Raw genomic sequence first — 15398 nt, forward strand, 5'->3', positions numbered from 1 at the left:
TAACGTAAACAAAAGGAGTTATATTCAAAATATAATTATAAAATATTATGATCATTTGATTTGATTTGATTTTTTATTTGTTGTTATTGTCTTTTATTTTTATAAAATTTAATATTAAAACAAACAAAGTTTAACATAATTTAATAAAGAAAACTTGTGTAAAAAAATTAGATAAAAAGGTAAGAATGGGGCAGGAAGAAGGGTATTTGTTTTTTTTACTATTCTTGTATCTTTTTAAAAGTTACTCCATAGGGTTTATTTCCACACTTCAGGAATTTTAGAGAATTCCGAAAGAACGTCTCTGAAGCAAGAATTTCTCGGCAAAACTTCAAATGTCTGATAATTTTAAAAAAGCATGACATTTTGACTAGACTTCTAACCTATTTATGCGACTCATCAAAATTAAATTTATTATCATCCGATCAATAAGAGTTATTACAAAATCTTTCGATTAAAATCGTGAGAAGGATTTGGAACTCTCCACTTATTTTCTTTTCAATCTCTTTATAAATATAGTAGACTTTAACCCCAATCAATGCATGGGCGGACCTCCATGGAGCTCAGGATATCCCGGGCAACCCCTCATCAAGGGGTGGACCTCTATGGTGTCTGGGGTATCCTAAGCAACCTCTCCACCGCCTCTGAATCAATGATTATATGTTCATCGATTACAACTATGTGCCTAATTAAATTAAGAGGGGTTGAATCTTGTACAATCGTCAGAACCTATTTATTCCATTAACAACTATGAAATTAAATATTGGATAAATTTTGAGACCAACTTTACCAATGTTAGTTTGACTATATTCAACATGTTAATAACCGTAAAAATATAAATAAATATACTGAAAATTTTAAAATTTATAAAAATATTTAAAAAATAGAGTTTACTAACATTAACTTAATAAGTTCTATTTTTACAGACAACCAACTGATCTAGTGGGAAGATGTACTAGATTTTTTAAGCAAGGTCATATGTTCGAATCTTAACGTTTACGAATTTAGGAAATTGGGTTGGGACTTCGGAAGGTCGACTCATAATGAACCTTTGCAAAACTAAATCTGAATTAGTCGATCAATTAATCGAATACCAATGATTAGTTCAAAAAAATATTTAGTTTTAGGCTTAATATCCAAATAAGTGCCCAAACTATACTCTTTTTCCCGAATAAGTGCCTACAGTATGTTTTGGACCAACCATGTGTCTAACGTTACCACTTTAGGTGCTCGGGCCGTCAACATCATTAATTTCCTCCATTAAGTAACACGTGTCATAATATAACATTTTTAAAAATTTTATATAAAATTAAAAAATATATATTTTTAAAAAGAAAATACATAAATTTCGAAATAACTCCAAAACTTTGAAAATCTTCATTTCAACCTTTAATCTTACGCCACCCGTCACCTTTTGCCGTCGGTAAAGTTCCACCCGACCTCACCTCCCCCGGCGACCAAAAATCTTATGAAATCATGACCGATTGACGTCGAATCGGCGTTTTATACCACGAGAACTTTAGGATGAAAATCGCGATCCCACGCGATTTCGACTGTCAATTGGCGACAACTTCGTCGACGTATAATTAGGATGATTGTAGAGACTATGTCGATGACGGTGGTCATGGACAGAAAGGGCGGTGGCGGCGACTGTTAGTGTTAGGATTTTAGGGATTTTGAGGTTCTTTTGTAATTTAAAAAAATTACGGTTTTTTTATAAATATAATAATATTTTTAATATTTTTTAAAAAATAAATTTTAAAATTATTAAATTGTGACACATGTCACTTAACGAAAAAAACTAAATACCAAGACGTCCCGGACATCTAAAATGGTTAATTTTGTAACGTTAGACACTGGATGGTCTAAAAAAATACTATAGACACTTATTCCGAAAAAAATATAATTTGGACATTAAGTATTATTTTTAACTAAATAATTTTCAAAGTAATAGTTTTTTTGAAAATATAATATATATACCTCAACTAACTTCAAATTGATTTTAATGACCTAGCCTATGTGTCTCAATAAACGAACATTCCGGACCTCAAATAACTTTTGATGATCTTGCACACGTGTCCCAACAAATAATCTTCTCAATCTCTCTAACGGGATCACATTTATAGTAGGGGTTGATTATTTATAATTTTTTTATTTTGGATAAACTATTTGTTTAATCATTAAATTATAAAATTGATTATATTTTAACCATTAAATAAGAAATTATCAATTAGGTCACCAATATTACGTTTTCATTCTACTTTAGTTATTCGTCGCTAAAAATTTAAAGAAAATGGTATCGTGGCTTATTTCTCGGAAAAAAAATTATCGTTATCTTGATCGATCATTTTTAAAATTACTAGGCAAGGTTCTAGACAAAAATTAGCGAGAAAATACAACTAATCATCCGATATTTACGTGGGTGGGTGTTCTAGTACAAGTGGTGACCGATGAAGGTTGTGAACTTGAGACATAGATTCGAACGAAGAAGAGATGTTCATTTTTGTAATTTTATTTTAAAAGTTTGTGTCTTCCAACGAGAAAATTGGTGTTGGAACCTCAAGAGGAAATGCTAAAGCTCAATATTGAAGCCTTGGAGACTCAATTTTATGTTTGGAGTCCATTGATAAGAATGCGAGTACATTTACAAAATGTTGCATACGTTATATGTTTAATTGTTCTAAGGTTTGAGATTAACCATCTACTTTGTAGGAAGGTCGCATGCAAAATATGTTGATATGATGATTTTTATCAAACAATGTTTAGAAAATTCACTAGAACTCCTAGCATGACTTTTGGGGTGTAATATTACCTCTTGAACTTGGTAAGTTTGATCAAATGACTCCTCTAAAACTTTAAAAATGCTACACAATAACCCTTAAGATTAACAACATTAATTTTTGAATAAAGTTAATTGAATGTTTGACAATTGATTATACTTAATTTCTCAACGACATACAAATTATTATTATTTTTATCTCAATTTCTTGCATAAAATATTTTTGTCGCCAACCACTTTAGTCACTTTTGTCACAAATTTTGATGTGAATATGTCGAGTCAGTCATAAATTGACACAGCATGTTCTTTTAAAAGAATCTCTATTAAGACATATTAGTAAGATTAACCTTCAAAAGTTTTTTATTTTTAATTTCATTTTTAATATTAAAAAATAAAAAAAATTAAATATTCATTTTAAAATATTATAAAAAATATTCGTATCGATCAATGACACGACATAATATTATAACTTTAAAGAAAAATTTATTAAATAAATTAAAATTAAGAAAAAAACATGTAATCATGAGGTGACACATATCATTATTTGATTGAATAATTAAGTTTATTGAATTATATTAAAGTCGAGACCAACTTAATTGAATGTGTATGCAATGAGAACGAAACATGTAAATATACTAATTTTTTAATTGTCATGTATTAAATAATTAAGTGGTATGATTGATAAAATTGAAATATAAATGGTCAAAATAGAATCTCTCTATAGTTAAGTTGTAATGGGTGCAGATTACCCATAAATGACAACAACTTGTTTATTATTTGTTTTTAACATTAAGAAAAACCTGAATCTGATAGGGTGGCTGAAAATCAACCAACACCAGCAATTCACCATTCATCAAGCCAATTCAGATAACTATACCTGATAAATGACAGGGAAATTAGCCGGTCTTAACTCCTCTGATGGTTGAGGTGGTGGTTGGACATAACGTAACAGTTTTTAGTTTAGTTTTAAGAGGCTTCAACTGCAAGCAATTAGGACTCCAATCGAACAACACCAACACTTTGAATATGGATAGATGTGTGATTTTATGTCAGGGTATGAGATTTCAGGATGTAAAATTAGATCATCGATGAAAAATACATTAAAAAATTAAACTATACGAGAACTTAAAATTTCTAAAGGATGTAACCGTACTAATACTCCTTCGATCCATCCGTGTCTTTGAAAACTAAACAGTTCTGTGCTCGCTACTCATTGCTCAACCTTCCGCCATAGTTATGGTTTCCCTTTGGAGGGAAATAAAACTATAATTAAACATTATGTATGCATCTATCTATGTTTATATCCATTAAAACAAGGCGTTGAGCAAATATTGAATACCATGGCAGCTAGATCGAGACCAATCACAGGGGTCCTATGCAAAATAAAATTTTGCATGTGCCCTTTTTATGCATCGCTTAATTATTAATCCTAATTATTGTTCTTTCACCCACTCAGCTACGTTTCTTAGCTATGGGGGTTTCGTATAAATAGTTACACTTTCCGCTTCGGATCCTCAAACCATTGTTGGTTGCAAGCAATAAGTTAAGCCAGTTGTTTGAGCTATAGCTAGCTCTTACTCAAATGGCCACCAAAACGATGACATTGCAACTATTTCCCCTTTTCTTATTCAGCTTGTTCCTTGTCTGCAACTGCAGATTCTATGGCGTTAATGAAGACGAAAATGGCGGTTGGCAAACTGCGCATGCCACCTTCTACGGTGGTGCTGATGCTACCGGAACAATGGGTGAGTTTCAAACTTTCAGACTCTACGTCGAAAGGGAACTCTGTGTTATACATATGATTTGTGATGTTTGTTTTAGGGGGAGCTTGTGGTTATGGGAACTTGTATAGTCAAGGGTATGGAACGAGCACAGCAGCTTTGAGCACTTCACTTTTCAACAATGGCTTGAGCTGCGGTGCCTGCTACGAGCTTCGGTGCAACGATGATCCTAAATGGTGCTTTATCCGGATCATAACCGTGACCGCCACCAACTATTGTCCGCCTAACTATGCTTTGTCAAGTGACAATGGTGGCTGGTGCAATCCCCCTCGAGAACACTTTGATTTGGCCGAACCGGCTTTCTTGCAGATCGCTGAATATCGAGCCGGAATCGTCCCCGTTCTCTACAGAAGGTCATAAACCTCAATTCAACTTGATTCAAATCACCACTCACTCATCATATCTTCAACCATACTTCAGTTTTTTTTTAACCTTTGCAGGGTCTCATGTGTGAAGAAAGGAGGCATCAGATACACCATTAATGGGCATTCATATTTCAACTTAGTTCTGATAACAAACGTCGGAGGTGCCGGGGATATAACATCGGTGTCGATCAAGGGTTCGAAGACAGGGTGGCTACCGATGTCCAGAAACTGGGGCCAAAATTGGCAAAACAATGCCTACCTTAATGGCCAAAGCCTGTCTTTCAAAGTAACAGCCAGCGATGGCAGGACTATCACAAACAACAATGTGGTGCCTGGTGGTTGGCAATTCGGACAAACATTTGAAGGAGGCCAATTTTAAGACAATTCCAATTGAAATTTACTTGTATAAGGCACATGAGAGTTTTATGCAGAGGTAGTAAGGTGGTGCCCGCTGGCTTTATGTGTGAAATAGGCGAGCAAGTGCCACAGCCTATATATATACACATTTCAATGTATGCATAGTGCCCTCCAACTACTAAGTTTGGAATTTGGAGGGAATATCCATAAGATAATGTCTGAAAATTGTTTGTTGATTGACCATAATATTTATGGTTTTCCTGATTAAAACACTTTATTATTTATAAATAATTGGTGATTTCGCTTTGCAAATGTTTTCAGACCGATCATATATCACCCAAGAATAAAAACTGAGCTAATAGGTAGTTGACTAACAAGCCTAATGAAGTAAACTCTATCGGTTCAACCTTTCATCTCGAATCGAATTAAACTTAATAGGTACCAACTACTCAAACCAAACTCTCATTAAAGCACAATTCTTTACAAGCATGAACACAATGTACATGCCCCCCCCCCAAAAAAAAAAAACTTGCTGCAAATCCTTGGCGAGATTCAATAATTCAGCAATGAGTACTTCACTCTCAAAACAATTTTGCCTTTCTCAACACCAAGCTTTCCACCGGTAACTAACCAATGACCGGGTGGATCTTGTGGCCCTTTGCTCATCTCAGATGTATCGACAAATTTTGCCAACTTGTTTGAAATGTTTTCTTGTGTGGTCATAGCTGAGTCCTCGGAGTTGGTAATAACCGTAGTAGCAACGACCTTCTTTGATTTTCCGTTTGGAGTGTTGTCCCACAAAGATCTTCGTATTGTGCAGCTTGGAAGCTTAGAATACAAGAGCTTCATGTACAGGACATTTCTCGACCCGAAATCCCAGACTCCAAGTTGTGCTCCCGTGACAACGTAGATGCCAGAGAGGTCGCCTATAAAGGTTTCAGGGTTTTCGACTGGTGCAGTACTAACATGAGAAAAGTTCTTCCATTTCACAGGTTTAAACCATCTGCTGTCTTGCTCCTCGGGTCCCAGCCACTTGGGAGCACCAATTGTGACATGCGTGTCCCAGTGTGGAAGTAGGATCTTTGGAAGAGAAGCTAAGTGTTGAAGATGAATCCTCAGACGATTCTTCTTGATCCCTTCGAGTTGTAACCGCAAGCCTGTCACTGGCTTACGCCCAACTGAGATCTGCATTTACATTGAGAGCCCAGATTAGATGCAAAATTTTGTTACAACAATTCATTTTACAATTCCCTGTAACTTTCATGGGGTTGTTTATAATGAATGCCCTATAACCAGAAACTCCAGAATCATAACAATGCTGTTTGATCGGTTCATAAGCTGCAAAACCATGAATTGAGTTTCAATATGAAAAGCTAAGTTGCAAAAGCCTATACCTGCTCTTGGCTGACATAAAGCTTTTGGCCCATCATGCTGAATTGCAAAGATGGGCAGATAGGTTCCTTCCTTCTAAGGCCAGGAATCTTATCCTGTACAGGAGCCCATATCCTAGGAATCTGGAACTCCAGAAAATACCGCAGTTCTTCAATTGGAGGCTTGTCTGCCGACAATCAGAGCAAATAATCCAGTTAGTACAAAGAATGTCATTATCAACACAAAGAATGACAAGGAAAAGATTGTATTCAATAAACTACAAAGAAGTGGTTGTATTACATTCAAGATAGAGACTGATAGCACGAGCCACATGCTTCTTTCCAGCTATACCATCAAGCATAGCAGTTATAGGATAGAAAGTCATTTCAATGACATCAGGAGAGGACCAGACAGTTTCTGCCCACCGGCCGTGGTTTTGCTCCAGATCATCTCCTCCCCTTCTCCGAAAAATGACTGTAACATCCTACATCAATAAAAATTCCAGAAAATGAGATAAAGGCTTCATAGACTTAATGCAAATAAGGTCTGACAAGTTAAACATCTGGAATTGGCAGAAAAAGGAACACTGAAAGCAAACATTTCGTAGTAGAAAGCAGATAAGTTTGCTCCATCAATCACGCAAAATATTCTCTCACCAGAATATCATTTGGCAACAAAAACCAATCAACTGTACATATTATCCACTCCAGCATGCTAAGTAATGAGCAATGATTTCATAATTGTTCAATGCATTGCAATAGGAACATTTTAAGAGGAATGGTTACAACGACCAGATATCCAAACTAACCATGGCCTACTATAAGTGTTGGCTTTCTGGATCTGATTCAACGATGGGAAAAACAGTAAATGCAACATCCACTCCAATGAAAACAATCATGAAGCTTTCGCATTCAATGAATCATTGCCAAAAACAAACCGTGAGTACAAACTAACATGTCTAATAAAAGAGTTTCAGACAAGTAGTGCAGGCAATGCAGTTGTGGTTGACAGTTAAATTAGTTTCAGCCGTGAATCTCAACATAAATAAGAATCTCTCCCGGGTTCTTAATATCCTACATGTTAACTTGCTTATGTGTACGAAGAACAATGCAAAATTTGTTTTCCAAATAAGATTTCTCACTTTATGATTCCATGGGCACAGAACACAACAAAATAGCATCTCGATCATAGCATATTCAAACTGATTTCCACTAATAAAATGTCATGACATCTTAATACCTCTTTCCCATTAAGATATGGCACAGTGGTAGGCTGAGGGTATATCCCTTGACTGTTGAATAAGCCAGAATCAAGACCATACAAAACTCAAATATTATGTCAACAAAGGTCAAGAAAGTAAGAAAACCAAAGGATGAAAAAATATGAAAGAAAAAGTGGAACTAGCCTTATCCTTCAATTTGATTTGACCTGAACTTGTAAGACTTTCTTTGTCGGAGAATCTCTGGTTTCCAATATACTGGACATAGCTTTTCATATCCTTGGTAGACAAAGGTGATGTATGATGTTGTTTGACGTATATCACATCTTTACCACCAATAGTTACTGAAGTAATAACATGCGTCCCAAAATTTTCAATGAAACTGTCAAATAAAGCAGTATTAGGGACATAAACTAGATGAGAAGTTATATTTAAAGACAAATGGTTCATACCTTGCTAAGGTCGATGGTTCCCAAGATGTTGGTACAGCCTGTTTAACATTTTCTTGCAATGATGATGGGGTCTTTGTAAGCTGAAACTTGGCAACTGGAATATAAAATCCATCCATAGCAAGTGTCTTTGTCGTCGCAGCATCAATAGTCGTTGAACCAGTAAAGCTAAATGCAGAATTAAAACTACCGAGCGGAAAACCACCAGGGACATTAGCTTTTTTGTTAAAATACTCCACCATCTGAAATTGGCAGTTAAGAAGAGCAAATTAGAATAGGTTAAAGCAACACAAATAATGTTCAAAGCCATCAGAGTAAAACAAATAATAGGAAATAAGTTTAGGTAATGATATTAAGATCAGAAACATTAGTTATGCTAATGTTGCATTTCATCATTGATCACAGTGCAGTTAGTAATTCAATCAGCATTCTCTCTCTTAACAAATTAGGCCAATCATCATCAAATTCAATACTCTTATGTAAGTTCTTATGTCACTATTATATGGAAGCAGCTAATCACTTAAACAGAATTTGGACACTACCAATCAGACATGACCTTAAGCATTTTGGTAGGAGATGACACGCAGGCCAAACAGAATAAGTTGCTAGAGATTTTAAGGTTCACAATTGACATCAATGGATAATTGTACTTCATCAAATAATTCCTTAACGAAGCTCATGCACGAGAACACTAAACCATGACAAATTAGAGGGAAGAAGGCATAGCCTCAAGATAATTTGACTACAATAGAAACACAATAACACAGTTTTACATTTGAACGAACCCCCTTGCATAATTTATGGATAAAACACCAGAAAATGGTGGGAGAAAAAAAAAACAACATTACCTCATGGAAGTTGCAGACCCCAGAACTGTGACGGCCAAAAGGCTCCGAGGAGTTCTTGATATCTCTAGAAATATTTGGCAAAACAGTTTGATTATCCAGGTAGATATCCCTACCATGTTCATCATCGATTTCAACTATCCTAGAACCTGCCACACCTTTACAATACAGTAACTTTGTATCGAAGTTAACATCAAATCCCCTCCCTAATGCCTGCACAGCGTTCATTGAAGTGTGCAGGGCAGCTGCGTTTCCATTTCCAGTTTCCCCCATTTTCTCATAACCAGAATTCCAGTTTCAATTCCCCTTCAGCCTCCAGCCTTCAGCCTTTTCCTTGATCAGAACGATACCCAGTTCACCAAATAAGCTCAGCTCTAAAAAACCCAATTCCCTGTTCTACAGGATCCCAACGAAATCGAATGAATTGTGAAGATAAAATTGAAGTGGAGAAAAGTGAGATATGGGTTGATAGTCAAAACCACGAGGTTATTTCTCTCTACTGAGAAACAATTGGTCTGGAAAGAAGATTTGCTAGAGAATCAAGAATTCAACTTTGTATTATGAAAGGTTTTGAAATATAGCTTATCAACCCTTTCTCTTGAAATCCTCCTTTTTTGTTTTTGTTTTGTTTGTTGGGTTACAAGGAAGAGAAAAACAATAAAAACCCAGCCTCTGTATTTCCCATCTTCCACTATACGATTTGAGTTACGAATAATGTCTTCCCAATTCCAAAAAGTCATTTTCTCTCTGAAAAGTCTTTTTTTCCCCTCCAAATAAATTTCTCCATGAGATCTTAACCGTTCATTCTTCCAGACTCAGTCTCCGAAAGAAAGGAAAATCACCTAAACAACTTTCACCTTTGTGATTCCTAATAAAAATTGTTTGGTTTTTGGTGTAGTTAAAAACAGAGTAACAGTAACATACAAACACGAAGCTTAGCTTGCCGCATCAACTGCAAAGACCAAAGACCAAAGACCAAAACTTTGATTTTATATGTTCTTCGTCCCCTCCGATGATTCTGGTTTTCCATTTGCCATTATTATTTGTTAAAACGTTACATCAAGCGAACCTTAATGGTCCACTTTGCATGGTCTTAATTTCAAAAGTTCAGAGAAAAAAATATGTTAAGATACGCACTCTGCCAAATTTGCCATTCACGACTGCCCTTGGTCAAACAACGCACAGTGGGTCTTTTCACATTTGGAACTACGACACTTTGAATTGTATCCGCCCAAAGTTAGGGGTTAAATGATCCTAACGTGAACTGTTCATAAATCATTCGTATAATATTTGTTTATGTTTGTTTATTAAGTTAAATGAATGAGTATGAACAAAAATTTTATTTATATTTAATAAATGAATGAACACGAACAAAGGTGTGTTTGGTTCGTTTATATTCACGGACAAACTCGTTTAGGAGCTCGTTTATTTCTTTTATATTTTAAATATTAGTGAAAGTATATACTAAATTGAATATATGATGAAATTTGGAGTTTAAACTATGAATCCTAAGAAGTTTAAGCATTAGTTGTGTAGTTTTACCATTTTGTCTATTATTTAACAGAAAAAACTTTTCGTCGGTCTTTTTTTCTTTTTATTCTTAACAAACATGTTCGCAAACACTAAACGAATATATTCGTGAACGCTAAACAAACATGTTCACGAACGTTAAATGAATATGTTCACGAACATTTAAATGAACATATTCACAACGAATACGTTTGGGAACATTAAATAAATGAACACGAACACGATAATAAAAAATTAAAAGAACATGAACCGAACATGCACACGTTAAAAAAATAAACAAACGAAGACGAAACAACCTTGATCATTCAAGCTAGATTCATTTACACCCCTACCCAGAATATATTATTACTTACTTTAATTTATATTACGAAATTAAATAAATGATAGGGTAAATTACATTGTTATTCACTGTACTTTATTCTCTCTCCTATTCTGTTCATTGTACTTTCAATTTTTCTAATTTTTTCATTGAACTTTACAGATTGAATTATTTTGCTCACTCTGACGTTAATTATTTAACAGTGTTATGACATGGCATAAGAAATGTCGCTGGCCACCACGCCATTTCATTTCGTCCATCGTCCACTGTCGTTGATGGTGGCTGTTCGATACCAAATTTCATGGGTCGGTTCATCTCGTCCTCCTGAGTCTGAATATGGTGGTTATTTCACCGGAAAATATCTCAAACCCTGTGAATCTGGATTGAAATATTTCGACTTCCTCACTTTCAATCTCAAAATTGTGGACTTCAGAGCAAGTTCCGACAAAATGGAGATTGGATTCGGACTCACGGTGTCGAGGTGAAGAGACCCATGAAATTTGAGACCGAACGACCGCCATCTATAATAGTCGACAGTGGCATCCTCAATCTTTTTGATAATGACGTTAGAGAAATAACAAGGGAATGAGCAAAATGATTCAATCTGTAAAGTTCATTGAGCAAATTAAAAAATTGAAAGTACAATGAACAAAATAGGAGAGAGAGAAAAGTACAGTGAGGAACGATATAATTTATCTGAAATGATAACAAGAAATCATACATAGGAAAAAATAGTATAATTAATACTGGTTTTATATCTAAGAAATATATACTTAATGAATACCGACTCTAATTTATCGGGTGAATTCACGAGATAATGTTCTCGAACTTTTTTATTCACGATATAATGCACATCCCAGATTAATTGCTGAAATGGGGTTAATTCTACAGCAACCTTGGAGGTCGCCATGGCATCCGGGCGACCTTGGAGGTCGCCATGGCATCCGAGCGACCTGTGTGGTGTTTTGCAAAGGAGCAGGTGTAGGTCGCCATGCAATCAAACAGTATTGGAGCATGCATGGGGGAGTTGTGGGATGCATGTTGTGCATGGGACGTGGGAATGCATGGGGGAGTTGTGGGATGCATGCTGTGCATGGGACGTTGGAACTGTGCATGGGCCATGCACGTCGAACGGTGTAGGTCGCCATTGAGTCACGGCGTGGTAGGTAGGTCGCCATGGAGTCTCGGCGACCAAACTCTGGGAGATTCCTGTAGCTGCATGCATGCGTTGCATCATAGCTGAGAGATTCCTGCAACCGTAGCTGCATGTGTTGCATCTATAGTTGCGTTATTGCAGCGTTAATTTAGCTGCCAAATGCACCAAATATTATTGTTCAATTGCAGCCTTTCAATGCTCAATAGTTATACGATGCAATGCTAATATTATTTTCTTCAACAATCAAATTTAATGACTCTGTCCAACGCTCAATTGCTTTATATAAAGGATATGGGGTTTAGGGTAGAAGCACAAGCAGAACCAGAAGCATAAGCACATATAAACTTTGCCGAGAGAAAGAAAAGGAAGAAGAAGAAAAGAAGATAAAGGCTCAAACATAGTTCGTGAGGTAATTTTTTTATTGTTTAATTTAGTTTATTATATGAAATTATTAGTTTATTAGTTTCGGGTTTAGGGTAAAACTAAAATCTAGTTAATTAGTTTGTTAGTATAAATTATTAGTTTGTTAGTTTAAGTTATATTATATTAGTTTATTAGTTTAAGTTATATATTATATTTATATAAAAAATTAGTTAATTAGTTTCTTAGTTTAAGTTATTAAATATAAAAAAATATTAATTAATTTGTTAGTGTCTTTAAACGTATATTAGGTTGTTCGTTGAAGTTGAAGTTATATTATAAAAAAATTAATTAGTGCTTAATTAGTTTGTTATTTTAACTAAGTTATATTATAATAAAGAAATAGTTTATTAGTTTAAGGTATATTATAATATATTAGATTATATAAAATTAATTTGTGGGAGCTATTGTTGTTTAAATAAATATTTTGTTTACACATACAGAACATTATTTCACAACATTTACCCACGTACAGATTGATTCGAAGAAAGAAACAAGGCAGGAAAAGAAAGTAAAGGAAGAAGGCATAAAGACGTGAGTAATTTATTATTTTTTGTTGTCCATTTTTTGTTGTTGTGTATGTGTAAATTAGTTAGTTAGTAAGTTTATATTAGATTATATAAACTAATTTGTGCGAGATAATTTCCGTTTTAAAAAATATTGTGTTTAAAAATATTTAGTGTTGTTTTAAAAATATTTTGTTTAATTTACATTGTATGTGTATATTAGTAAGAAGTAAAAATTAATTGAATGAAATAATCCGGACTACGCATTATCTCGCGAAATAATTATTTCGAGAACATTATCTCGACAGTTTTGCCTAACAAATTTGTTTGATATTTTAAAAAATAAAAAATATTATCAAACTAATCATTATTATTAGTAATAATTACTAAATGATTAGTATCAAATCTAAATCATTAAATATTTATAATAAATAATTATTAGTGTTTATGACTAAATCATCTTATTATTAAATCATTAAATATCAAATCATTAGATTAATAGTAATTATCAAATCATTATTAGGTTTATTAGTAAGCAATCAATCAAGTTAAATAATAAATTTTATTTGATCATTAATATAATAGTATATTATATTATATTTAATAATTTATGAAATTATCTTATCTAATTTTTTAATTTAAATTAATTTATTTTTTTATTTGTAGAGAAAATGAGCAACAACTTTTTCACGATTGTCCATTATAATGGACAGATTATGGAAAATGAGGTCGGAGTAGTTTTTCAGCCTGGAAAACCAATAAATATGATGTTCAAAAAAGACATCACATTTATAGAAATGAAGCATAAGATAGAAAGAAAAATTCGAGCTGTAGTTGATGGTTTAAGGTATAGGTTTATGATATGCTTTAACCCAATCAGATATGCTGCAGTTTCACTTGAAGAAGATGATGATATTGGAACCATGGTTGGATTACATGAGTCAACCAATATAGCAGTTATTGAATTATTTGTTATGTGCGTAACATATGTGATGTTCCTGGGTCATCAAGAGGTGTGGCTCAAAATCCATCTGAAATGGCTTTATATAGTCAGTTTGAGGAGCCGACATACAGGTTCCCGAACAGTTTTATGGCACTATTGGAAAGTGTAAATGAAGTCGGGGGGACATCTACAGCAGCAGAGTATGAGACAAGAAACATACCGGAATTGGTTGTTGATATTGACGCTGAAAATCGATGGGGAGAAATTCATGATTATTCAAGCGAAGATAAAGAAACTGAAGAACCCGTTTTGGGCGGCGACGAAAATATTTTTGGTGGAGGTGCAATTGATGAAGTTCCGACACCGTATGAAGCTACTCCTCACATGTACGAGATAGACTATGATGCAATGAGGGCACCTGAATTCCCAGACATGCCACATTTACCTCCGTACCAAATGACTGAATCATTCGATAATTCTGGTGAATTTTCAGTTGGGGTGCAATTCAGAGGAAAAAATGAAGCTACGCTGGCGATTAAAGAGTACTGTATCAAATGCCATGTTGATGTCCATGTTGCAGAGTCTAACCAGAAAACCCTATATGCAAAGTGTGTAAAATATGGCCCAGAGTGCAAGTGGAAGATCAGAGTGTCGAAAAATCAAAGGCACGATGTTTGGGTCATCATGAGGTACAATGGTTCGCACACATGTTTGCGAAACTCCATCGAACAAGACCACCGACTATTGGACTCCGATGTAATATGTGAAAATGTGAAGGCGATGGTTGAAAATGATCCAAGGATATCTTGTTCAGTGTTAGCTGCATCTATTCGAAGCCAATTTGGATATCAAGTAAAATATGGCAAGGTGTGGAATGCGAAAATGAAGGCAATGAAGTTGACGTATGGAGATTGGGATACATCGTACAATGAGCTACCACATTTGCTACAAGCAATGAAGCGATTTATCCCAGGAACTATAGTGAAGTCTCAAACCATGCCCGCATATGACGAAGAAGGTCAACTTCTGCCAGGGAAAAAAATATTTCATAGACTATTTTGGGCATTCAAGGCATGTATTGAAGGATTTCCATTTTGCAAACGTATGATCCAAGTAGATGGTACGTGGTTGTATGGTCAATATAGGCATGTACTTTTGATGGCAGTTGCTCAAGATGGTGAGCGAAATATCTTCCCAATTGCATTCGCCATTGTTGAGGGAGAGACAACAGAGGCTTGGGATTTCTTTCTGACCAATCTACGTCAATATGTCGTTCGTGAAGATGGAGTTTGCTTGATATCCGATAGAGGAACGGGTATTTTGGCGGCAATTGAACGACCAGGAAGTCGTTGGATACCTCT

General features: G+C 34.8%; 2 protein-coding genes across 2 annotated transcripts; one reads left to right on the forward strand and one right to left on the reverse strand.

Moving 5' to 3' along the window:
• Positions 1–4284: 4284 nt before the first annotated feature.
• Positions 4285–5486, forward strand: LOC120185259 (expansin-A4-like). Its single transcript, XM_039189527.1, has 3 exons — positions 4285–4521; positions 4598–4910; positions 4998–5486. Exons 1-3 carry the CDS (start codon positions 4359–4361, stop codon positions 5299–5301), a joined length of 780 nt encoding a protein of 259 aa, XP_039045458.1. The 5' UTR covers positions 4285–4358; the 3' UTR covers positions 5302–5486.
• Positions 5487–5678: 192 nt separating this feature from the next.
• Positions 5679–10157, reverse strand: LOC120185258 (MACPF domain-containing protein CAD1-like). Its single transcript, XM_039189526.1, has 7 exons — positions 9167–10157; positions 8322–8560; positions 8056–8251; positions 7890–7961; positions 6951–7134; positions 6674–6837; positions 5679–6464 (listed from the first exon to the last, which is right to left on the reverse strand). Exons 1-7 carry the CDS (start codon positions 9434–9436, stop codon positions 5832–5834), a joined length of 1758 nt encoding a protein of 585 aa, XP_039045457.1. The 5' UTR covers positions 9437–10157; the 3' UTR covers positions 5679–5831.
• Positions 10158–15398: the final 5241 nt, after the last annotated feature.

Source organism: Hibiscus syriacus, unplaced genomic scaffold, assembly GCF_006381635.1.
Source record: "Hibiscus syriacus cultivar Baekdansim isolate YM2019G1 unplaced genomic scaffold, ASM638163v2 tig00113084_pilon, whole genome shotgun sequence".
NCBI classification, from domain to species: domain Eukaryota; kingdom Viridiplantae; phylum Streptophyta; class Magnoliopsida; order Malvales; family Malvaceae; genus Hibiscus; species Hibiscus syriacus.